General features: G+C 47.3%; 2 protein-coding genes and 1 long non-coding RNA gene across 4 annotated transcripts; 2 read left to right on the top strand and 1 right to left on the bottom strand.

Annotated features, from left to right (window-relative positions):
* Positions 1-944: 944 nt before the first annotated feature.
* On the top strand, positions 945-8051 carry LOC101003993 (acyl-coenzyme A thioesterase 1). 2 transcript variants are annotated; one of them, XM_003902023.5, is made up of 3 exons: positions 945-2187; positions 5780-5982; positions 7303-8051. In XM_003902023.5, exons 1-3 carry the CDS (start codon positions 1605-1607, stop codon positions 7906-7908), a joined length of 1392 nt encoding a protein of 463 aa, XP_003902072.3. In that variant the 5' UTR covers positions 945-1604; the 3' UTR covers positions 7909-8051. The 2 variants fall into 2 exon arrangements, with proteins under 2 accessions (XP_003902072.3, XP_031523860.1); XM_031668000.1 differs by having other exon boundaries at positions 1649-1700.
* A 3-nt stretch (positions 8052-8054) lies between these two features.
* On the bottom strand, positions 8055-15925 carry LOC108586911. Its single transcript, XR_001904917.3, has 2 exons — positions 14883-15925; positions 8055-8180 (listed from the first exon to the last, which is right to left on the bottom strand). It is a non-coding gene; the product is annotated as an uncharacterized LOC108586911 (long non-coding RNA).
* On the top strand, positions 8466-10075 carry LOC101004695 (eukaryotic translation initiation factor 3 subunit J). Its single transcript, XM_003902025.5, has one exon. It carries the CDS (start codon positions 8670-8672, stop codon positions 9435-9437), a length of 768 nt encoding a protein of 255 aa, XP_003902074.1. The 5' UTR covers positions 8466-8669; the 3' UTR covers positions 9438-10075.
* Positions 15926-25603: the final 9678 nt, after the last annotated feature.

Below are 25603 nucleotides of genomic sequence, written 5' to 3'. Positions count from 1 at the left end.
TATAGGTTTCTCTAATTACAAAGATAGGAAATTATAAAATCAGGTACAAGGGCTTGGGAGGGGTCTAAAGCTTAAGTTTGATGGAAAAAAAAATCCTCTGGTTGGAACCAATAGCTTATGAAAAAGTAGAAAAAGGCCCGATGCATGGGAAGCGCCAGTAGTCCCTTGAGGTGTTTGAGAGGCTGAGGCAGGAAGATGGCTTGAGCCCAGGGAGTTTGAGGCTTGTGGCAGAGGATGGTGGGGAACCACCGGCTGGTAATCCAGGCTGGCAAAGTAGTGAGACTTTTTTTTTTGAGACGGGAGTTCGTCCCTGTCGCCCAGGTTGGAGTGCGGTATAACTGCTCACTGCAAGCCTCCGGCCTCCTGCTCACGCCATTCTCCGCCTCAGCCTCCCAAGTAATGGGATTACAGGCGCCCACCACCACGCCTCCGCTAATTTTTTGTGTTTTTATTAGGAGATGGGGGTTTCACCGTTAGTAGTGATGAGCTCATCTTCTGGATCTTCCTGATCTCACTCTGCTCGCCTCCCAAAGTGCTGGGCAGGCATGAGCTTCACCGGGGCCACCAGTCGACCCTGTTTTTTGTTTTTTTTAATTTCTTTTTTTTTAAAAGTTGACTGATTGGGGCTCATGCTGTGCTCAAGCCTGTAATCCCAGCATCTTTGGGAGGCCGAGACGCTGATCACACAAGGCCTGGGGAGATCGAGACCATCCTGGCTAACACGGTGAAACCCTGTCTCTATTAAAAAATACAAAAACTAGCTGGGCTGCAGGTGGCTGGCTTCGTAGTCCCAGCTACTGGGAGGCTGAGGCAGGAGAATGGCGTAAACCCAGGGAGGGCGGGAGCTTGCAGTGAGCTGGAGATCGCGCCACTGCACTCCAGCCTGGCGCAGAGCCGGTGACTCTGTCTCAAAAAAAAAAAAAAAAAAAAAGCTGGATCGACTGGAACAAAAATGAGAAACCAGTGTAAGAAGATAATAACTACTGGCCGAGCGCAGTGGCTCACGCTTGAAAATCCCAGCACTTTGGGAGGCTGAGGCGGGCGGATCACAAAGTCAGGAGTTCGAGAAATAACTATTACCTCATTTGACTGTTTTTACACCTGTAAGGAATGAAGCTCAGAGGTCACACAGGAAGAAGCCAGCACCCTTCGGTGTGGGATTGATGTGGAGGATAGGCATATACAGAGAACACACAAGCGAAACACCAGGGTGCAGATTTTGACAGAAAAGCTCTATCTATGATTAGTAATGAGTGTGAATTATTCAACAGTGATCAAAACCAACTTCAGTCCTGCATTCCTCTTCGCCCTCAGGAGTTTGGCGCCTCGAGACTGCCCATTCCGCCGGCCAGCAAGCTTCTGAAAAGCAAAACTAGGAAGCTGCTTTCCAACATAAAGTGGAGGTTTCAACACAGCAGACTTTAAGCAAGTTCAAGTGTGTCTGTATTTGGTCGGGCTGATCGGCTGGACTCTGGCCTTCCCAGCTCAGATTAGCAGACTCCTCTGCCCTAGTGGGCGCTTAGCCTGCGACGGTAGCCTTAGATGATCTCTAACAAGCTTCTTTCTCCCTACCCCCGTTCACTTGTTGCCAGGTCAAGTTCAAAATGGCCTCATCTCCTGCTGTCCTTCGAGCGTCCCGGCTGTACCCATGGAGCCTGAAGAGTTGGGTGCAATTGCTGAGGTCTCCACAGATGAAGCAGGTTGGCCGGATCATTAGGGTTCCTGCTCGGATGGCGGCGACGCTGATCCTGGAGCCCGCCGGCCGCTGCTGCTGGGACGAGCCAGTGCGAATCGCGGTGCGCGGCCTAGCTCCGGAGCAGCCGGTCACGCTGCGCGCGTCCCTGCGAGACGAGAAGGGCGCGCTTTTCCAGGCCCACGCGCGCTACCGCGCCGACGCCCGCGGCGAGCTGGACCTGGAGCGCGCGCCCGCGCTGGGCGGCAGCTTCGCGGGGCTTGAGCCCATGGGGCTGCTCTGGGCCTTGGAGCCCGAGAAACCCTTGCTGCGGCTGGTCAAGCGCGACGTGCGAACGCCCTTGGCGGTGGAGCTGGAGGTGCTGGATGGCCACGACCCTGGGCCCGGGCGGCTGCTGTGCCGGGCGCGGCAGGAGCGCGACTTCCTCCCGCCAGGGGTGCGGCGCGAGCCGGTGCGCGCCGGCCGGGTGCGCGGGACTCTTTTCCTACCGCCAGGTGAGTCATCTCTGCTAATACTTACCGTCTGCCCAACCCTGTTCCTGTGGTTTTCACTTTGTGTGTGTGTGTGTCGCCCCCCGCCTCCCCCCTGGTCTTTTCACTTTGTTTGTTCCTCTCCCCTCCCCCACACACCCCCGGACTATATTGCCCAGGCGGGTCTTGAACTCTTGGTCTCAAGCTATCCTCCCACCTCTGCCTCCCTAAGAGCTGGGATTACAGGGTGAGCCACCGCGCCAGGCCCTCTGAGGGGAGTTACACTTACTTTTTTATTTTTTATTTTTTCGTGCCTGCGCTTTTCACACGGAGAAAGGATGTGGCTTCCAACATTCCAAAGGTTAGTGTGAGGAGACAGGAATGGAATGGAAGGCTGGTTGGGGACGTGCCCCTGCCGCTCCAAAACTGAGAGGTCCCTCAACCTAGTGTTCAGTTAAAAGACATTGTAAGGGCGGGGCGCGGTGGCTCAGGCCTGTAATCCCAGCACTTTGGGAGGCCTAGGTGGGCGGGTCATGAGATGAAGAGATCGAGGCCATCCTGGCTACCACCGTGAAACCCGGTCTCTACTAAAAATACAAAAAATTAGCCGGGCGTGGTAGCGGAAGCCTGTAGTCCCAGCTACTCAGGAGGCTGAGGCAGGAGAATGACTTGAACCCAGGAGGCAGAGGTTGCAGTGAGCCGAGATCGCGCCACTGTACTCCAGCCTGGGTGGCAGAGCAAGACTCTGTCTCAAAAAAAAAAATTGTAAGGAAAGGGAAAAGAAACTTACAATATTAAAAACAAACAAGAAAACAAACAAAAAACAGGCCGTGCCTGGTGGCTAACGCCTGTAGCACTTTGGGAGGCTGAGGCAGGCGGATCACCTGAGGTCAGGAGTTCAAGACCAGCCTGGCCAACGTGGTGAAAACCCTGTCTTTACTAAAAATACAAAAATTAGCCAGGCGTGGTAGTGCAACACCTGTAGTCCCAGCCAGTGAGGAGACTGAGGCGGGAGAATCGCTGGAACCCGGGAGACAGAGGTTGCAGTGAACCAAGATCACACCATTGCACTCCAGCCTGGGGGACAAGAGTGAATCTCCATGTAAAAAAAAAACAAAAACAACCACAACCACCAAAAAAAGGGTAGTTTCAATTTTTTAATGTTCTTATGTATTGACCAGGAAGACACTTTTTTTTTTTTTTTTTTTAAACAAAAAGAATTCCGACTGGTTTTCTCACTGTATTTCCATGGCAGCCAGGAGGTGCCAGGTGGCCGGGCCTGTGAGGGCACGGAGGTTACGGTGCCTGCCTGCCCGCCCTTGCTCCAGCTGCAGATGCTGCCCCCCTGCAGGGTGTGTTCGTTCCTGCTGCCTAGCTCCCCGCTGGCTGTCTATGATCTCCCTCCTGTTGTCACTCCAGGAGGGCAGCCCACCACCTTGTGCAGGGTAGGACCAGGTACTGATTGTGGCCTCTCCTCTTGGCCTCGAATGGTATGGTTGTCATCAGTGAGCAAGTCCCCAAAGACCACGGTCTTGCCCATTGTCAGGATAATTTGCTCCACAAGCTGGGGCTCCAGGTGCTGCTCTACCCAGCGGTGCTTCTCACCCACACAGTGGTCATACTTGGGCAGGGGCTGGTGCAGTATGTAGACCTCTGTGTTTTGCATGTGCTTCATTTCTCGCAAGGCCCTCCGGGATTGGGCTCCGCATCTAGGGAAAAGCCTAGGGCTTCACACCCATGGGCCTCTTTATCCACCAGGTCTGGCAGCAGGGTGCGGTACTGCTTCCAGGCCAAGAAGCTGCCGCGCTGCTGCAGTGTCACAGGCAGCTCCCTGAGGAGGGGCGGCTGAAGCCCCGCAGGAGGCCGTCTAGAAGCTGCCAGCACGGGGGTCCCTGTCCATCAGCACACGCCTGGGCTATGCTTATGGCTGCTGGGGCACTGGAGTTTCTCAGGATCCTAGGGACATGGGCCCACGAATGCTCTTTTAAAAGTTTCTCATTTTTGCAACTTTTCTGTCAACTCCCACAGTATGTTCGGGTTTATGTAAATTAGCATTTACAATAGGAAGGCCTCTTGCTGTCCAATGGAAATTTGAGGTTACTGGATACTTTTATTACATAAAGAGCAATCAGCCAATGTAAAAATGAAATGATGCTTATCCTTATTAATAATCAAAGAAATGCAAAATAAAACAACAGTACATTTCACACCCTCAGAGGCGGCAGACTTTTAGAAGCCAGCATTACCAATTGCTGACCAGTGTGTGGAGGAAATGAAACTCCACGCTGCTAGAAGGAGTGAACATGTTCATCTACTCTGGGAAACAATGTGTCTTAACTTACACAGTTAAGTATCTTATTCTACTGGTACATGTGCCCCAGGAGGCATATTCCTTATAAGAGGAAAGCCATTGCAGATGAGCAGTCTGGATTAATTTTAAAAAAGAGCAAAGCCAACTGGAAAGAGCCCAAATGTCCATCAACAATAGAACAGATTAATAAACAGGTATATTTCCAGCAGTCAAAGTGATTGAACTACAGCTACAAGAATCAACATCTATCAAGATATACAAAATAAAAGGAAAAAAAGAACATGGATGAATCTCCAAACCACTGTTGAGTGAAACAGTCAAACCCTAGGAGAACACATTCAGTGTCATTCCATTTAGATAAAATTCAAAAAATAGGCAAAATAAAATATTAAGGTACATATCTAAGTGTTAATACTATAAAAACCAAGAGAGTGATACACAGAAAGTCCAGGATACTGGAAAGTGAGGAAAGGGCACAGGGGGTAGCGGGCCTGTGGGACTTTGATGGCTTGAGGGTATCAGCACTGAACTATTTCTTGAAGTGTTGCCCATAAGGTGTTTACATTCTCTTTTTTTTTTTTTTGAGACAGCATCTGGCTCTTTCCCCCAGGCTGGAGTGCAGTGGTGCAATCTTAGCTCACTGCAACCTCTGCCTCCCGGGTTCAAGTGATTCTCCTCCCTCAGCCTCCCGAGTAGCTGGGATTACAGGTGCCCGCCACCACACCCGGTTAATTTTTGTATTTCTAGTAGAGACGGTTTCATCATGTTGGCCAGGCTGGTCTCGAATTCCTGATCTCAGGTGACCCATCCGTCTCAGCCTCCCAAAGGGCTGGGATTACAGGAGTGAGCCACTGCACCCGGCCTGCGTTATTTATTTTTCTTGTGTGAAATACAAACCTTTAAATGGTAAAAATATTCAGTAGGTGGAGTCATTCAGAATGAGTACCCTTTTGAGTCTGTCTCCGTTGAATAAGTGCATTCTGTTGAGTGCACTGGAGAGGCATTTGTGTCTTGTACGTAGCAGTCTGTCTTGCTGTTTCTTGGTGGTGCACCATTAAATGGATTCATTCACCAGTCAAAGGACATATGGGTTGTTTCCAGTCTTTGGCTATAATGAGTAAAGTCACTATCAACACTTGCCAGAAGTTTCTGGATGAACACAGGTTTTCATTTCTCGTGGGGATATAACCTAGGAGTGGGATTGCTGGGTCACATGTATGGTAAGTGTGTATTTAACTTGATAAGAAACCATCCAGCTGTTTCAGGAATAGCTTAGCTTTGCGTTTTGTTTTGTTTCTTCCCAAGAACCTGGGCCCTTTCCTGGGATTGTGGACATGTTCGGAACTGGAGGTGGCCTGCTGGAGTATCGGGCTAGTCTGCTGGCTGGGAAGGGTTTTGCTGTGCTGGCTCTGGCTTATTATAACTATGAAGACCTCCCCAAGACCATGGACATCCTCCATCTGGAGTACTTTGAAGAAGCCGTGAACTACTTGCTCAGTCATCCTGAGGTTAGTTCTTCTCTCAGATTTACGGGCTATGATGTATCAGGTCTCTTCTTGAATGGTCTGCGTGTTCACAGAAGTTCGCTCATTCATGGCAGCCGTTCCCTACCCCAACACACACTACCTTTTTAAGTCACTTCTTACAGTTTTTTTCTTTTTTTGTGTGTGATGGAGTCTCACTCTATTGCCAGGCTGGAGTCCAGTGTTGTGATCTTGGCTTACTGCAGCCTCCACATCCCAAGTTCAAGTGATTCTTGTGCCTCAGCTTCCCGAGTAGCTGGGATTACAGGCACCTGCCACCATGCCTGGCTAATTTTTGTGGTTTTAGTAGAAGTGGGGTTTCACAATATTGGTCAGGCTGGTCTTGAACTCCTGACTTCAAATGATCCACCCGCTTTGGCCTCCCAAAGTGCTCGTTTACAGGCGTGAGCCACTATGCCTGGCCTAATGTTTGGTTTTTTTTTTTTTTTAGTAGAGATAGGGTTTTGCCATGTTTGCCAGGCTGTTCTCAAACTCCTGACCTCAAGTGATCTGCCCACCTCGGCCTCCCAGAGTGCTGGAATTATAGGCGTGATCCACCACACTTGGCCTCTTAAAGACAGTTTCTATGCAATTCTATGTTACTGTATTTTCTGCTAGTAAATATAGTTGGTATTACACAATTTTAAATTCCAGTATGTTTCTTCTTTCTTTTTTTTTTTTTTTCGAGATGAGTCTTGCTGTGTCACCTAGGCTGGAGTACAATGGCATGATCTAGGCTTACTGCAACCTGCATCTCCCAGGTTCAGTCGATTCTCCTGCCTCAGCCTCCCGAGTAGCTGGGACTACAGGTGCATGCCACTACTGCCTGGCTAATTTTTGTATTTGTAGTAGAGATGGGGTTTCACCATATTGGCCAGGCTGGTCTCAACTCCTGACCTCAAGTGATCCACCCGCCTCAGCCTCCCAAAGTGTTGGGATTACAGGTGTGAGCCTCCACAGCCAGCCATGAAATGATGTACTTGTTGATGATGACTCAGTTTAGTTATGACAGTGGGAATGGGTGGCTCAGGTGGGAGAGAGAAAAAGATCATGGGAGATATGAGATTAAGGAACTGAGAAACCAGAGCGGTTGATAGATCTTCCACATGGTTATCACCAAGAGTGGTGATGGAGAAATTGCGGAAAGGAAGAGAGAGAGGGGAGGTAAATTCCCAAAGTTGCAAATCTGGGTAAATGGTAGAACCCAGATTCAGACTCAGGTTCAAGTAACTTCCAGGGTGGGCACAACTCACTGTATTCCACTGTTTGTGGAGTCATTCTTCTTTTTCCTTGTGCCTTTCTCAGGTAAAAGGTCCAGGAGTTGGGCTGCTTGGAATTTCCAAAGGGGGTGAGCTCTGCCTTTCCATGGCCTCTTTCCTGAAGGGCATCACGGCTGCTGTCATCATCAACGGCTCTGTGGCCAATGTTGGGGGAACCTTACACTACAAGGGTGAGACCTTGCCCCCTGTGGGCGTCAACAGAAATCGCATCAAGGTGACCAAAGATGGCTATGCAGACATTGTGGATGTCCTGAACAGCCCTTTGGAAGGACCTGACCAGAAGAGCTTCATTCCTGTGGAAAGGGCAGAGAGCACCTTCCTGTTCCTGGTAGGTCAGGATGACCACAACTGGAAGAGTGAGTTCTATGCTAATGAGGCCTGTAAACGCTTGCAGGCCCATGGGAGGAGAAAGCCCCAGATCATCTGTTACGCAGGGGCGGGACACTATATTGAGCCTCCTTACTTCCCGCTGTGCCGGGCTTCCCTGCATGCCTTGGTGGGCAGTGCTATTATCTTCGGAGGGGAGCCCAGGGCTCATGCCATGGCTCAGGTGGATGCTTGGAAACAACTCCAGACTTTCTTCCACAAACACTTGGGTGGCCAAGAGGGGACAATCCCAGCAAAACTGTAATTTTTATTTGATCATTTGGCCTCTCCGTTGCTAATCTCTCCTGGAAACATCGGCCACATTTAGTGTGTGTATGTGTATTCATTCTTTTCTTTTTAATAACTACTTAAAGTTTCTCCCCCTCATTAAAATGAATTTACCAGTAAGAATGAGTTTTTAAGATTTTTATAAACTGTACACTTGATCAGTTTGGGAAGGGAGTAACTGTAGAAAATAGAAGAAGTGGAAAAAGTTTCTTCTTCCTATCTGCACACACAACTGATAAGGCTTTAGTTCTGAAAGGAAAAGTGAGTAACATCAATTAACAGTGTCTGGTACATGAATGGAGTTCAATAGTTATTTACTGAATGAGTATAAATGAGCCAGGCGTGGTGGCTCACACCTGTAATCCTAGCACTTGGGGAGGCTGAGGTGGGTGGATCACTTGAGGTCAGGAGTTTGAGACCAACCTGGCCAATGTGGTGAAACCCCGTCTCTACTAAAATACAAAAAATGAGCCAGGCGTGGTGGTGTGCACCTGTAGTCCTAGGTACTCGGGAGGCTGAGGCAGGAGAATTGCTTGAACCCAGGAGGTGGAGGTTATAGTGAGAAGAGATTGCACTACTACCCTCCAGCCGGGCAACAGAGCAAGACTCTGCCTCACAAATTAATTAATTAATTAATTAATTAAATGATTACCTACTGTGGAAGAAAAGCACATAATATAAAAAGTATATCAGATTTGGCTAGCTCTTCCCCTCACACACACTCACACCCGGCTCGAGATGGCGGCGGCGGCAGGGGACTCGGACTCCTGGGACGCGGACGCGTTCTCCGTGGAAGACCCAGTGCGGAAGGTGGGGGGCGGCGGCACTGCCGGCGGGGACCGCTGGGAAGGCGAGGACGAGGACGAGGACGTCAAGGATAACTGGGATGACGATGATGATGAAAAAAAAGAGGAAGCAGAAGTAAAACCAGAGGTAAAAGTTTCAGAAAAGAAAAAAATAGCAGAAAAGATAAAAGAGAAAGAACGGCAACAGAAGAAAAGGCAAGAAGAAATTAAAAAGAGGTTAGAAGAACCTGAAGAACCTAAAGTGCTAACACCAGAAGAACAATTAGCAGATAAACTTCGGCTAAAGAAATTACAGGAAGAGTCAGACCTCGAATTAGCAAAGGAAACTTTTGGTGTTAATAATACAGTTTATGGAATAGATGCTATGAACCCATCTTCAAGAGATGACTTTACAGAGTTTGGAAAGTTACTAAAAGATAAAATTACACAATATGAAAAATCACTATATTATGCCAGTTTTTTGGAAGTCTTAGTTCGAGATGTGTGTATTTCATTGGAAATTGATGACTTGAAAAAAATTACCAATTCACTGACTGTGCTTTGCAGTGAAAAACAGAAGCAAGAAAAGCAAAGCAAAGCCAAAAAGAAGAAGAAAGGTGTGGTTCCTGGAGGGGGATTAAAAGCCACCATGAAAGATGATCTGGCAGATTATGGTGGTTATGATGGAGGATATGTACAAGACTATGAAGACTTCATGTGACATTTTATCTTTTCTTGGTATCATCTTTATGTTGCCCACAATCCCTTGAACATGTAGCACAACTTCCTTTCCTTTCAGTTCTGCCAAATGCTACAATCAGAAGTGCAGTATATTTTGTGCTGGTTATTTAACCCCTTGACACTTAGGTGCTAATGTGCAAATGAGAGAACTTGGATCTTGCTGCCAAGGGGTTAAAATTGGAACCTAAGTTGCTACTAAATCATAGTTCAAAACAAACCTAATAATGTTGTCATTGTTGCTATCTGATTTCATAGCAGCAGTCACTAAATAAATTGGAAACAAAAGGTTGCAACATGACGAAAAAACTGTGTAGTATTTACCAGCACCATTCAGTAATACAGCCTTAACCATACCTCCTTGAACTACTTGGTAACTTGTCAAGAAAAGCAGTTTGCAGCAAGGGCATGTGGTGTGCACCTAGTATTAAAATTGCTTTGTCTTAAAATTGAACATGAGGATATTAAAAATACATTGTGAAGAAGACTGCTTCTCTCAGAGTGAAGATACTGCGGCTGAAAAGCACTAGTTTGATATAAAATTAAAATGACCAAAACCCTCCAACTTTGAAGCTAAAGAAGGTAACCTTTCCATTATTGCATTACATGTTGTGGAATCTCTTCAGTGCAAAGACTGTCTAGTTATTTATCAGGCTATTTCTACTGATGAAGTGCTTCAGGTGGGGGAGGGAAACTTATTTTTATTTGACTGATTTAAGTGTCTGAGAAACAAATCTTTGTTCTCTTAGGCTGCAATGGAACAACTTTACCAGGGTTTTGGCATTTCCTTTCCTTTATAAAACATGCTCAGCAAACTGCACCAGTTAACTACAGTTTGGTAAATTGTTATGTTAACAATTATGACATCTACAATGTTTTATAAAGCAACTAATTTAATTAAAAAAAAAAAAAAGTATATCAGATTTGAGTTTCTCCTTTAAGAATGGAAGTTAACATCTTGCCTATAAACTGATTACTAGTTAGATATAAAACCACTAAAATTTTTCAAAACAAATACATATTTAGTTATTTGATATCTTCTCCTTGAATTAATAAGGATTCTCCTAGTGCAAATAAATTCTGTCTTCCTGTTTATATATAAAGACCTTCAGAATTTAATTGTTTCAAAAGCTGATGAAACATTATTTAGATGAATTACATAGGTGATTTTAACAATGACACATGTGAAAACAATTTAGGCTTGGCATGGTGGCTCACACTTGTAATGCCAGCACTTTGGGAAGCCAAGACTGGTAGATTGCTTGAGCTCAGGAGTTCAAGACGAGCCTGGGCAACATGGCAAAACCCTGTCTCTACAAACAAATAGCCGGACATGGTGGCACATGCCTATAGTCCCAGCTACTTGGGAGGCTGAGGTGGGAGAAATGCTTGAACCCAGGAGTCAGAGATTGCAGTGAGCCAAGATTGTGCTACTGCGCTCCAGCCCGGGCGACAGCAAGACACTGTCTCAGAAAAAAAAAAAGAAAAGACAGTCTTTATAACACTTGATATAAATAGTTCCACAATAAACTTGGTTTTTTTAAACCTTAGTTGTATTTAAAGGAAAAAAACCCTTTGTTTTATTTTCTTTCCTTTTTTTTTTTTTTTTTTTTGGAGGCAGGGTCTCACTCTGTTGCCCAGGCTGGAGTGCAGTGGCACAGTCACGGCTCACTGCAGCCTCAACCTTGTAGGTTTAAGCAATCCTCCCACCTCAGCCTCCCTAGCAGCTGAGACCACAGGCATACACTACCATGCCTGGCTAATTTTTAATTTTTTGTACAGATGGAGTCTCCCAATGTTGCCCAGGCTAGTCTTGAATTACTGAGCTCAAACATTCCTCCTGCCTCAGCCTCCCAAAGTGCTGAAATTACAGGCATGAGCCACCACTGCCAGCTTCCGGCACCTTTTTTCTGAAGGAATTCATGGTTTTGTAGCAGTAGAATATAACCAAATCTATAGTAGAGAGCGGATATCCTGAGATGAAGCTACCTCCTGTGGTACTCTGCAACCCAGGAATGCAGCTGGTGCCACGTCTGTCCAAACTTCCACAAGAATGCCAGTGCAGGGCACGGAGCCCCATTTAGAGTATGCATGACCTGAGGCTCTGAGAACTCTTACAGAGATGATGCAATCTGGGACAGTTCCCATAGCTGGCCTGACCAAGTCCCACCCCAAGATGCCAGGGCACAACACAAAATTTCAGGTCATACTGTTTTATCTTTTTCCTTGCGATTATATAATATATGATCTCTTAGAATAAAAGTGCAATAGTTTACTGATGCTGGATCCCAAACTTGAGTCTGCTGAAGCCCTTTTGAGACCTTAGGGACCCTATTGCCCATTCTTAGAAATTTAGGCTGGTGAATATTAGATTCAGAAGCACCGCAGATGAGTTGGTGGGTGTAGAAGCACATGCCTGTAATCCCAGCTACATGGGAGGCTGAGGCAATAGGATTGCTTGAGCCTAGGAGTTCAAGACCAGCCTGGGTAACATAGTGGGACACCATCTTATAAAAACAATTTTTTTTGAGACGGAGTCTCACTGTGTTGCCCAGGCTACACTACAATGGCTTAATCTTGGCTCACTGCGACCTCCACCTCCTGGGTTCTAGTGATTCTTCTGCCTCAGCCTACCAAGTAGCTGGGATTACAGGTGCCCACCACCATGCCCAGCTAAATTTTGTATTGTTAGTAGAGATGGGGTTTTGCCGTGTTGGTCAGGCTGGTCTTGAACTCCTGACCTCAGGTGATCCACCCGGCTTGGCCTCCCAAAGTGCCGGAATTATAGGCATGATCCACCGTGCCTGGCAAAAAAATGTTTTAATAACATGAAAAATTTTAAAAAGCACCACAGGGGTTCAGATTACCTATCAGCCTCTTGACATTTCTTCTTTTTTTTTTTTTTTTGAGACAGGATCTAACTCTGTCACCTAGGCTAGAGTGCAGTGGCAGTGACATGATCTCGGCTCACTACAGTCTCAATCTCTAAGGCTCAAGTGATCTTCCCACCTCAGCCCCCTGAGTAGCTGGGACTGCAGACACATGCCACCATGCCCAGCTCATTTTTGTATTTTTGCAGAGACAGGGTTTCACCATGTTGCCCAGGCTGGTCTCAAACTCCTGGTCTCAAGCAATCCGCCCATCTTGGCCTACCAAACTGCTTGGATTACAGGCATAAGCAACCGGGCCCAGCCTAGTTAGTCTTTATTAGTTATTTGACAGGCATCTTTCTTTTCATTTTCAACCCATGCACACTGTGAACTTTGTAAAATACACAGAAAAGGTCATTAAACTCACATGCTCCACAATGATTCATTTATTTATTTTAAAATAGAGGTCGGGTGCAGTGGCTTATGCCTGTAATCCCGGCGCTTTGGGAGGCCAAGGCGGGCAGATCGCCTGAGGTCAAGAGTTGGAGACCAGCCTGACCAATATGATGAAACCCCGTCTCTACTAAAAATACAAAAAATTAGCGGGGTGTGGTGGCGGACTCCTGTAGTCCCAGCTACTCGGGAGACTGAGACAAGAGAATGGCATGAACCTGGGAGGTGGAGTTTGCAGTGAGCCGAGATCATGTCACTGCACTCTAGCCTGGGCTGCAGAGCGATACTCCGTCTCAATAAAATAAAATAAAATAAAAATTATCCAGGTGTGGTGGCACGCGCCTGTAATCCTAGCTACTTGGGACGCTGTGGTGGGCGAATGACTTGAAACCGGAAGGCGGAGGTTGTGGTGAGCCGAGATCATGCCACCGCACTCCAGCCTGGGCAAAAGGGCGAAACTCAGTCTCAAAAAAAAAAAAAAGAGATGGTGTCTCCCTGTGTTGCCCCTGCTGGTCTTAAACTCCTGGGCTCAGGCAATCTTCCCACCTTGGCCTCTCCCAAAGTGCTGGGATTACAGGCATGCACCACTGCACCTGACCATCATGAATAATTTTAAAGGGAACCACCACGTAACCAATACCCAAGTCCAATGGGCATGGTTTTTAAAAGCATATTTCAAGTGTACAACGTGGACTAGGCACGGTAGCTCACGCCTGTAATTCCATCACTTTGGGAGGCCGAGGTGGGTGGATCACTTGAAGTCAGGAGTTCGAGAGCAGCCTGGCCAACATGGTAAAACTCCATCTCTACCAAAAAATACAAAAATTTGCCAGGCGTGGTGGTGTGCACCTATAGTCCCAGCTACTTGGGAGGCTGAGGTGGGTGAATCACTTGAACCTGGGAAGTGGAGGTTGCAGTGAGCCAAGATTGTTACTGCACTCTAGCCTGGACAACAGAGTGAGACCCTATCTCAAAAAATAAAGTGTACATAGTGATGGGTGGGGGTGAGGGTTGTTTTTGTTTTTAAGAGTCAGGCTCTGACCAGGCTGGAGTGCAGTGGCACTATCATAGCTTATTGCAGCCTCAAACCCCTGGGGGCTAAACCCATTCTCCCACTTCAGCCTCCTGAGTAGCTGAGACTATAGGCACTTGCCACCATGCCCAGCTAATTTTTAACTTTTTGCAGAAACAGGGTCTTATTATGTTGCCAGGCTGGTCTCGAACTCCTGGCCTCAAGTGATCCTCCTGTAATCAGTAAAAGGGTCCAACTGCTTGCCACTTGTAAAAAGAAGCCAATATAGTAAGAGTGAGGTGTGATAAAGAGAGTGAGTTTTATTATCCATGCTAGCAAGGGGAGGAGTGAGTGTAATTATTTGCAAATATTTCCACTCTTCAATTTGTGAAGGGAATCCAGGAGTTTTTGGAGAGTTTGGAGTGCAGAAGAGGCAGCAGAACTAGGAGTTGTCAGGTGGCGTGACCTGCTCCAATGGCTTGTCTTGAAGTATTGTTTCATCTGGTGAAGGAGCCAGTGCCATCATTGTGGCTAGAGGTGTCTGGTCCATATCCAGATCCAGCCCCTGAAGCTGAAGGAAATGTATGACCAGGTAATGGTGTGTACTTAACAAGCATCTAGGTAAATACATGTGCACGAGGCATGAAAGCATAGAATGGGAAAAGAAAGGGCATGGAGGTTCAGCACATTCCGAGGCTGTATTTCAAGATGAAAGGAAACACGTATGCAGCTGGTCTCAGAGTTATATCTTGAGACTCGTTGGGGGAGGAGAAAGGGGGAAAGGAAAAAAAAAGTCTTAAGATTTGAGGCTAAGCTGCTAACCTGCTTAGTTACACTCCCACGGTGGCCTCTCAAAGTGCTGGGAGTATAGGCGGGAACCATTGTGCCAACCCAACATGGTGTTTTGATATGTGTATATGAACACACTGTGAAAGGATTCCTGCAATCCAGGTAATTAACCTATCTGTCACCTCACATCTTTCTCTCTCTTTTTTTTTTTTTCGGTAGTGAGGACACTTGTCTTAGTCTGTTAACTGCTGTAACAAAATGTCTTAAGACTGGGTAATTTACAAAAAACAAATGTATTGCTCACAGTTTTGGAGGCTAGGAAATCCAAGATCAAGGCATCAGCAGATCTGGTGTCCGGTGAGGGCCTGTTCCTCATAGATGGCACCATCTTGTGTCCTACCTAGTGGAAGGAGTGAGGCAGTTCTCTTCAACCTGTTTTATAAGGGCACCAATCCCATTAATGAGGGTGCCACCATCATGACAGTCACTTCCCAAATGCCTCGTGATGTGTGTGTGTGTGTGTGTGTGTATCTCCGGGGTCCCAGGCCTCAATTTCCTCATCCATACAATGGGTATAACAACAATCGCATCTTGTTGGGAGGAATTAACAATCATGCATCACGCCCTGGGCATCAGGCTTCAATGTGTTAGCTATTAGAGCTAATTATGATTTAATATTTTAAACACCACCAGGAAGTAGAGAACATTCCTGTCACATTCTGCAGAAAAAGAAATTGAGGCAAGGGGCAAAGCCATTTACCAAGGTCATAGATCCTGCAAGCCAATGACAAGGCAGGATCTGAACCTGGGGCTTCAGATCCTGGGGCTTTATCTGATTAAATAGCAAGAGAGAGTGCTGAGATTTTTTTGGTGGTGGACAGTGCCTGAGGCAAGTCATTTTGAGAGCATCTGGGCCACTTGGGGAATTGAATCTTTACCAGGGCCTCCCACCTCCTGTTGCCCCTTCTCTGCAGGTGACCCCCCTCCCACAGTACCACCCCAACCACTCAGAATCCCCAAGCCGCCTTCTTTGCACATGCTGAAGCTAATAGCGCCCTCCCCTCCACCCCAGCATCAGGCACCCTGGCCCACGCCCTTCCCTGGGAGCCCTTCCTCCTCTCATGAGGCCTCCTTCCCAGCCCCTCAGAACAGCCTCCTTTATGAGACTGGCCAAGATCCCACTGAAACCTTCCCTATCAACTTTATAAAATTACTCAGGGAAGAAGGGAGGGGGCAACATGCAAATCAGCCCAGCTTGTCGCACACACATTGGTCATGGAGTCAGCTGCTCTCTGACCCACTTGTTCAGAGCTGTTTGCTGCCTGTTGCTCCAGAGTCACATAGACCCTGTCACAAGGTCATAGTTCCCCTTCACTGCTCTATAGATAACAACTTGAACATTATAAAATGTTAACATTTCCATTCGAGATATTCTTTCAGGTCCTGCGCACCAGTGAAACTGAGGCAGGATAGGTAGTTAAGGAAGTGACCGTGTTCTCGGGATGCAGCGACCATGGCACCCGTACAGTCAACACAGTGAGCCTCAGCATTCGCATTGTAATTGAGCTCATTCAAGCAAAGCTATCTTCAGTAGGGAATTTCCCCCATAGACAGCATGAGCATTTTGATGTTACCTGTCCTCAAACGGATATTTTGCTCATTATAATAGTAGAAGACAGCCCTACGTGGAGATGTAATATGCTAGTGAGGCATGTGACATATGAACAAGCATGTACAGCTACTGCGCATGTGCGCCCAGAAGACCACCCAGAACATGCCTACTAGCAACACCTCTTCCCACCACCTTACGGATAATCATGTAAGACTCCCATATAGGGAGTCTCCCTACTGCCAGTGTCTGCTGGCTCACCTTATGAGCAGCCTGCCTTGAATCCTCTCTCATGGTATACCATCCATTCTGCACGTAACTTTCAAAATATTCTTTTTCCTTTGCAATAAATTACTCTATGCTGCACTTCTTTCGCTGTGTGTCTCGTTTAAATTCTTTTAAATCAAGAAGACAAGAACCGAGGTGTCACGTCAGCCACCAACGAAACTGCTGATGCCAGCTTGTCAGAAGGACCCCACAGGAACTCACTAAAGAATGCAGTTTTGGCCGGGCTCGGTGGCTCACGCCTATAATCCCAGCGCTTTGGGAGGCTGAGGCCGGCGGGTCACAAGGTCAGGAGTTCGAAACCAGCCTGGCCAACATAGTGAAACCCTGCCTCTACTAAAAATACAAAAATTAGCAGAGTGTGGTGGCATGTGTCTGTAGTCCCAGCTACTTGGAGGTTGAGAGGCTGAGGCAGGAGAATCACTTAAACCTGGGAGGCAGAGGTTACAGTGAGCCAACATCACGTCATTTCACTCCAGCATGGGTGACAGAGTGAGACTCCGTCTCAAAAAAAAAAAAAAAAAAAAAGCAGTTTCCACCTCCCGAAAACTTAATCCCCTTTACCCCAACCAATCAATGACCCCAATTTTCTAGCCCTTCACCCTCCATGATCCCTTTAAAAACCCTGTTACAGGTAGTCAGATAGACATGAGCAGGGAAGGAGAGGGCTTTTCTCCCTCACCCACTAGGAATGTCAGGTGATGGTTGGACAGTTATCCCATTGCCTCTCTAAAAATGAAAATTCGCAGTCCATGCCAGATCACCAGAGTGAGACAAGCTCCTGATGATCCACAGCTGTTAACATTAAAGTGTTAATTGAATGCAGGCACCAGGGAGAAGCAACTTCCTGGGCATGTGCATTAAGAGACAAAATGGCAGGCCGGGCGCGGCGGCTCACATCTGTAATCCCAGCACTTTGGGAGGCTGAGGTGGGTGGGTCACCTGAGGTCAGGAGTTCGAGACCAGCCTGGCCAACATGGTGAAACCCTGTCTCTACGACAAATACAAAAATTAGCTGGGTGTAGTGGCTCACACCTGTATTCCCTGCTACTCGAGAGGCTGAGGCAGGAGAATCACTTGAACCCGGGAGGTAGAGGTTGCAGTGAACTGAGACCATGCCATTGTAATCCAGCCCGGGTAACAAGAGCAAATCTCCATCACACACACACACACACACACACACACACACACACACACACAAAAATCAGGCAAAATGGCAACGTATGACCTTTCCAGGACACTCCACTGGAAAAGGGAAGAAAGCCTCAGATGGGCATGCATACAACTTCCTAAATACACTGTGCATGCTCTCTTCCCAAGGGTAAGGAGGGCACAGAGCATGAGGGCAGCCCACCCTAAGAGAAGAATCATGAGAAAGAGGCGAGCCTATAAAGTCCTAGGATCACAGTTAAACGGGGCTCTTGACCTTCAGGTGCCCGGTCGGGTCTCTTCCAAGTAAACTTTCCTTTCTTTCATGTTCTAAAGACTTTTTAAATAAACTTCCACTCCTGCTCTGAAACGTAACTCCATCTCTTTTTCTGCCTTATGCCCCTCAGTCAAATTCTTTCTTCTGAGGAGGCAAGAACTGAAGTTGCTGCAGACCTGTACAGATTCGCCACCAGTAACTCAGACGCTTTCCACTGGTAACAACCCCAGCCCAGAATTCTTCAAGGAGATGGATTTCAGGGTGTCCTCCCATCACCTTGCTAGGTGCCCTGTGATCATGAAGCTCTTTCTGTGCTGCAAACACTACTGTCTCAGTGTAATTGCTCTGCAATGGCACAGCGGGCATTCTGCAGCCTCTTCCTTGCCCGGGGCCTGTTGGGAGCCCCCAGCACTGCCTGTACCATCATAAACCCACCCTGGCCCCTTTCCCAGGCTCCAAGCTCAGAGGAGGCAGAGCCTTCATTCTAACCTTCAGCATCCCCTCCCTCATCCTCATTTGCCTGCTCCTGAGCTTGGGCCCCATTTTTGAGACCCTCCGAGCCCCCATTCCCACAATCCCCTGTGCCTATACAAATCAACCTCCCCACGTCCCAACCACTGTCACCCCCAACTTAGACCAGTGCATCCCACAGCTGTTCTAGCACCCCATAAACACTCCAGTGTCCCCCACTTCCTGATCCCATAACACCTTGGGCCCTCCAGACACCCCCAGCTCCAGCCTGGCAGTTTGTCAACACCCTCACCCAGACCCCCAACACCCCATGCCTGTCTCATGCCATGAGTCTGGGGCCCTGACCCCCACACCTCTTGAGTGCCACCCAGGCCTATCTCTGTGGGCAGCTCCCCCACCAGCTCCCTTCCATCCCCCATGGGCCCTATCCAGGGTTTCCACACCGGGGCACACACTTTCCGGCATTCCTGACTCCCACTGTTCCTGGCTCATGGCCTGGCCACCTTGTCTCGCTCACTTGCCATAGCCCCTGCCTGGCCCAGCAGGACAGGCCCAGGTCAGGGCAAGGACAGGTCAGCACCAGAGCTGGTGCCCCGCCCCCAAGGACACAAGCCTCCTGCTCAGGACACTTTCTGGGGTCCTGTGCCTCCCCTTGTTCTCCCCCAGGTGCCAAGTCCCCACCTATCACATTGAGGCTTGGCATGGTGGCTCACACCTGTCATCCCAGTACTTTGGGAGGCTGAGGTGGGAGGATTACCTGGGCTCAGGAGTTCAAGACCAGCCTGGGCAACATGGTGAGACCCTGTCTCTACTAAAAATCCAAAAAATAATTAGTCGGGCTGGTAGCACTCACCTGTAATCCCAGCTACGGGGGAGGCTGAGGCAGGAGAATCACTTGGAACCCAGGAGGCCGAGGTCCAGTGAGCCGGGATCGCGTCACTGCACTCCAGCCTGGGCAACTGGTGGGACTAGACCTCCAAAAAAAAATAAAAAGAAAACAGTACTATCACATTGGGTATTAGGTTTGTTAAATAAAAATTATTCTTGTGGAGGATACACAGGGAAGGGAATGAAAAAAAAAAGTATAGGAGACCATTGTTTTGCTCTTTTTTTTTTTTTTTTTTTTTTTTTTTTGAGATAGAGTCTTGCTCTGTCCCCCAGGCTGGAGTGCAGCAGCGCAATCTTGGCACACTGCAACCTCCGCCTCCCAGGTTCAAGCAATTCCTGTGCCTCAGCCTCCCTAGTAGCTGGGATTACAGGCATGCACCACCATGCCCCACTAAGGCCATTGTTTTGGAGTAGGCTCTAGCACTAGGCCCCAACAGACAAGACTAAAAACCAAAATGACGTCACCCATGCTAAAGTTTCACCCAACCTAAACTGAAGTGTTACCTGGTCTTCTGAGAAATCAGGAGAGAAATAACAGCCCATTTCCCAAACATGCCAGTTTTGATCTTCAATTGTCATGACAATGAAGTTCCCCACTGCTTTAATCCCAACACAAAAGAATTAGCCAGCTGGGCATGGTGGCTCACGCATGTAATACTGGCACTTTGGGAGCCCAAGGCAGGCGGATCACTAGAGACCAGGAGTTGGAGACCAGCCTGCCCAATATGGTGAAACCCTGTTTCTATGAAAAATAAAAAAAAAATAGCCAGGCATGGTGGTGGGGTCCTGTAATCTCAGCTACTCAGGAGACAGAGGCAGGAGAACCGCTTGAACCAGAGAAGCAGTGGTTGCAGTGAACTGAGATAGTGCTGCTGCACTCCAGCCTGGGCAACAGGGTGAGACTCCAGCTCAAAAAAAAAAAAAAAAAAAAAAAAAGGCCTTGTCCTGCGCGGTGGCTCACACCTGTAATCCTAGCACTTTGGGAGGCCGATTGTTGAGCCCAGGAGTTCCAGACCAGCCTGAGCTATACAGTGAGACCCTGTCTCTATTAAAAATAAAAGATAATAATAATGAAAAAGTAAAACAAAATTAGCCTGAAGTAACTAATCAGTTACTTTTCTGTTGTTCTGTCTCCTTGATGCCCACCTTACAAGAAAAATAGTTTTGAAATGACCAGGAGGCTCTCTGTTCTTTGCTTCTGCTGTCTTCAGCTCTTCTCTGTCTATAAAAGCCAACTGCTGCTCAGCTCATCTGAAACTTACTCTGTTTTATGGAATGAAGTGTTGCCTGATCTTAGAATCGCAATAAAGCCAATTAAGAATTTTTTTTTAATTGAGATTTTGAACTAAATTAATTGTAATTTTGTCCTTTGATGGGTTCTAACATTTGAATTTAGGCTGGGTAGGGGACACAAACATTCAGACCATAGCAACACTTAAGATCTACTGTCTTAGGAAATTTCAAGTATACAATACACTATTAACTATAGTCATGAGGAAGGAAAAAGAAAAAGAGCCTTTTTATCCGAGAAATGCAAGCCCCTTTAAATTATCAGACCCAGAGAAGCACTTAAAATATGATAGCTGTCACATCTCACTCCTAGTTGAACTAATTATCTCTTGAAACCACTTGCAATGTGGGCTCTAGATTAAGCAATGCCAAGGAGGCATGAAATGCCATATACCCAGGCCGGGCATGGTGGCTCACACCTGTAATCCTGCACTTTGGGAGGCTGAGGTGGGCAGATCACGAGGTCAGGAGTTCAAGAACAGCCTGGCAATATGGTGAAACCACATCTCTACTAAAAATACAAAAATTAGGCTGTGTGCAGTGATTCACGCCTGTAATCCTAGCACTTTGGGAGGCTGACGATCCAGAGTTCAGATCATGAGGTCAGGAGTTTGAGACCAGCCTGGCCAACATGGTAAAACCCTATCTCCACTAAAAATAGAAAAAAAAAAAAGGCCAGGTCCGGTGGCTCATGCATGTAATCCCAGCACTTCGGGAGGCTGAGGCGAGTGGATCACGAGGTCAGGAGTTTGAGAACAGCCTGGCCAATATGGTGAAACCCGGTCTCTACTAAAAATACAAAAATTAGCCGGATGTGGTGGCCTGCCCCTGTAGTCCTAGCTACTTAGGAGGCTGAGGCAGAAGAATCGCTTGAACCTGGGAGGCAGAGGTTGCAGTGAGCCGAGATCACACCACTGCACTTCAGCCTGGGCGACAGAGCAAAACTCCATCTAAAAAACAAACAAACAAACAAACAAAAATTAGCAGGGCATGGTGGTGGGCGCCTGTAATCCCAGTTACTTGGGAGGCTGAGGCAGGAGAATAGCTTGAACCCAGAAGGCAGAGGTTGCAGTGAGCCAAGATCACACCAACACTGCACTCCAGCCTGGGTGACAGAGAAAGACTCCATCTTGAAGAAAAAAAAGAAAAAAAATTAGCTGGGCATAGTGGTGCATGCCTGTAGTCCCAGCTACTCAGGAGGCTGAGGCACGAAAATTGCTTGAACCTGGGAGGCAGAGGTTGCAGTGAGCTGAGATCGTACCACTGCATTTCAGCCTGAGTGACAGAGTGATACTCCTTCTCAAGAAAAGAGAGAAATGCCATACACCCCAGAATTAAACAGTATATAGTTAATCACTAAATGATGTTATATCTCTAAACCAATGAGAATTCCTGACAAACAACTTTTTTTTCTTTCTTTTTTTTTTTTTTTTTTTGAGACAGAGTCTTGCTCTGTCGCCCAGGCTGGAGTGCAGTGGTGCAGTGTTGGTGTGGTCTTGGCTCACTGCAACCTCTGCCTTCCAGATTCAAGCTATTCTCCTGCCTCAGCCTCCCAAGTAACTGGGATTACAGGCACCCACCACCACGCCCTGCTAATTTTTGTTTGTTTGTTTGTTTTTTAGATGGAGTTTGGCTCTGTCACCCAGACTGGAGTGCAGTGGTGTGATCTCGGCTCACTGCAACCTCCGCCTCCCAGGTTTGAGCAATTCTCCTGCCTCAGCCTCCCAAGTAGCTAGGACTACAGAGGCGGGCCACCACACCCAGTTAATTTTTGTATTTTTAGTAGAGACTGGGTTTCACCGTGTTAGCCAGGACGGTCTTGATCTTCTGACCTCATGATCCACCCTCCTCGGCCTCCTGAAGTGATTACAGGCGTGAGCCACTGCACCTGGCCTTTTTTTTTTTTTTTTTTTTTTTGAGACAGGGTCTCACTGTTGCCCAGGCTAGAGTGGAGTGGTGCCATCACGGTTCACTGCAGTCTTGATCTCCCGGGCTCAGACGATCCTCTCACCTCAGCCTCCCTAGTAACTGGGACTACAGGTGTACCACCATGCCCAGCTAATGTGTGTGTGTGTGTGTGTGTGTGTGTATTTTTTTGTAGACATGGGGTCTCCCTATGTTACACAGGCTAGTCTTGAACTCCTGGGCTCAACTGATCCCACCTCAGCTTCCTAAAGTGCTGGGATTACAGGTGTGAGCTTCCTAAAGTGCTGGGATTACAGGTGCCACCATGCCCAGCCTCTGACAAGTAACTTTTATAATGTTGATTGAAAAGTGAAATAACAGCATTAGAACTTAGAGAAATCACAGATTTATTCTGAGCCAAGTTTCAGGACTTAAGCTGAGAAACACAGGCTCCATATAGACTGAGAATATGTCGTGAAGGAGGTTCAGTGAGGCACCATTTTCTAACAGGGGGATACATGTGGCACAAAAGGTGGGAGAAGCAGTTGGGGAAGCAGCAGTTACATTCTTAAGATTCCCATTGCTGTTCAGTGAGGCTGTAGCTAAGCTAAGATGACTATGAGGTGGGGACAAAGGTTAGGCGCTTTAGGGTCTGATAGAGAATCATTGATTCCACTCTTTGTTCTACATCTGTTAAACACTGATAAACAGGTTTATGACCAGTACCTGTCAGTGAAATACATAACCAACTCCAGTTACACAGGCAAGAGGTCAGCTTTAATTTATAGGCCTAGTTTTTTGTTTGTTTTTGAGACAGAGTCTCGCTCTATGACCCAGGCTGGAATGCTGTGGCGCGATCTCGGCTCACTGCAACCTTCACCTTCCGGGTTCAAGCGATTCTCCTGTGTCAGCCTCCCAAGCAGCTGGGATCACAGGCGCCCACCACCACACCTGGCTAAGTTTTGTATTATTAGTAGAGATGGGATTTCATCATATTGGCCAGGTTGGTCTGAAACTCCCGACCTCAAGCCATCTGCCCGCCTCTGCCTCCCAAAGTGCTGGGATTCTAGGTGTGAGCCACGGCACCCAGCCCAAAGGCTTTTTATCTATAGTAAAAAGATTACTTTTATTATAATCTTTGGGAGGCTGAGAGAGGCGGATCACCTGAGGTCAGGAGTTTGAAACCAGCCTGGCCAACATGGTGAAACCTGCCTCTACTAAAAATACAAAAATTAGATGGGTATGGTGGTGGGTGCCTGTAATCCTAGCTACTCGGGAGGCTAAGGCAGGAGAATTGCTTGAACCCAGGAGGCAGAAGTTGCAGTGAGCCGAGATTGTGCCACTGCATTCCGGCCTGGGTGACACAGTGAGACTCTGTCTCAAAAAAAAAAAAAAGAACATGTAAACTGCCAAACCAGTGTGATTTATTCTTTTCTCAAGGAAAACATTTAGTTTTTATTTTTACTTAAAATAATTTTTTAGGCCAGGCACATTGGCTCACTCCTGTAATCCCAGCACTTTGGGAGGCCGAGGCAGATGGATCACCTGAGGATCAGATGGATCAGATGGATCAGCCTGACCAACATGGAGAAAACCTGTCTCTACTAAACATACAAAATTAGCTGGGCGTGGTGGCACATGCCTGTAATCCCAGCTACTCAGGAAGGCTGAGGCAGGAGAATCACTTGAACCCAGGAGGCAGAGTTTGCGGTGAGCCGAGATCGTGCCATTGCACTCCAGCCTGGGTAACAAGGCGAGGTTCTGTCTCAAAAAGAAAAAAAAAATTTTTTTAGAGGCCAGGCTCAGTGGTTCATGCCTGTAATCCCAGCACTTTGGGAGGCCGAGGCAGGAGGATCATCCGAGTTCGGGAGTTGGAGACCAGACCAGCCAACATGGTAAAACCCTGCCTCTACTAAAAATACAAAAAATTAGCTGGGAGTGGTGGCATGCACCTGTAGTCCCAGCTACTTGGGAGGCTGAGACACGAGAACTGCTTCAACCCAGGAGGTGGAGGTTGCAGTGACCCAAGTTGCACCACTGCACTCCAACCTGGGCGACACAGTGAGACGCTGTCTCAAAAAAAAAAAAAAAATTGTTTTAGGGACAGAGTCTTGTTCTGATGCCCAGAGCTGCAGTGCATTGGTGTGATCATAGCTCCATTGCAGCCTCAAACTTCTGGGCTCAAGCCATCTTCCCATCCCAGCCCTCCTGAGTAGCTGAGACTGCAGGTATGCACTACCACACCTGCCTAATTTTTTGTAGAGCTGGAATCTTGCTCTGTTGCCCAGGCTGGTTTCAAACTTCTGGCCTCAAGCAGTCTTCCCACCTGGGTCTCCCAAAGTGCTGGGATTACAAGTGTGAGCCACCATGCCTGGCAAAACATTTTGTTTTTTAGTTCCATACTGAAGTCCATGAGTGTTCAATTATTTGTTTCTATTTTTGTCTCAGTTTTATGGTGATATTACCACAGAATATTGAGTTTACTCAATTTCCTCCCTAATACAGAAAAATTAGATGATTCTCTGCCTGGTGTAAAAAAAAAACCAAATAGATCAGCTGCCAGTCATTCTTGGGCATTTTTTCTCTGCATTAGCTTCAGGGTGTCAAGATAGACTGTTGATTGAGCCTACTGACAGGAGTATTTGCACACTTGTTTGGAGACTAATCAAAAATAAGATATATTTTGACACAGACTTCTTGCTCCCCCCGCTCCCCTTTTGGCAACATCCACTTTTTTTTTTTTTTTTTTGAGACAGAATCTTGCTCTGTCACCCTAGCTGGAGTGTAGTGACGCCATCTTGGTTCACTGCCACTTCTGCCTCCTGGGTTCAAGGAATCTTCTTGCCTTAGCCTCCCGGGACATTGCTGGGACTACAGGCGTGGGCCACCACACCCGGCTACTTTTTGCATTTTTAGTACAGATGGGGTTTTCCCACATTGGCCAGGTTGGTCTCGAACTCCTGGCCTCAAGTGATCTGCCCACCTTGGCCTCCCAAAGTGCTAGGATTACAGGAATGAGCCACCACACCTGGCCCATCCACTTGTTTTTGCTTTATTTCAATACTTATTACTATTCTGATTATCAGTAAAATTTCTGCTAGGAACACCAGTGGATTTACCTTATCTCCCCTGACTTGTTTCCATGGGACCT

This window comes from Papio anubis, chromosome 7, assembly GCF_008728515.1.
Source record: "Papio anubis isolate 15944 chromosome 7, Panubis1.0, whole genome shotgun sequence".
Lineage (NCBI taxonomy): Eukaryota > Metazoa > Chordata > Mammalia > Primates > Cercopithecidae > Papio > Papio anubis.
Note: the sequence above shows the minus strand (reverse complement) of the source record. Positions and strands in the feature narration are given on the sequence as shown.

What these genes read in the sequence shown, in the direction of transcription:
- LOC101003993 (XM_003902023.5), top strand. Translation starts at nt 1,605, where the DNA reads ATGGCCTCATCTCCTGCTGTCCTTCGAGCGTCCCGGCTGTACCCATGG. An exon ending in GACTCTTTTCCTACCGCCAG is followed by an intron (nt 2,188 to 5,779) that starts GTGAGTCATCTC and finishes TTTCTTCCCAAG; the next exon opens with AACCTGGGCCCTTTCCTGGG. An exon ending in ACTTGCTCAGTCATCCTGAG is followed by an intron (nt 5,983 to 7,302) that starts GTTAGTTCTTCT and finishes TGCCTTTCTCAG; the next exon opens with GTAAAAGGTCCAGGAGTTGG.
- LOC101004695 (XM_003902025.5), top strand. Translation starts at nt 8,670, where the DNA reads ATGGCGGCGGCGGCAGGGGACTCGGACTCCTGGGACGCGGACGCGTTC.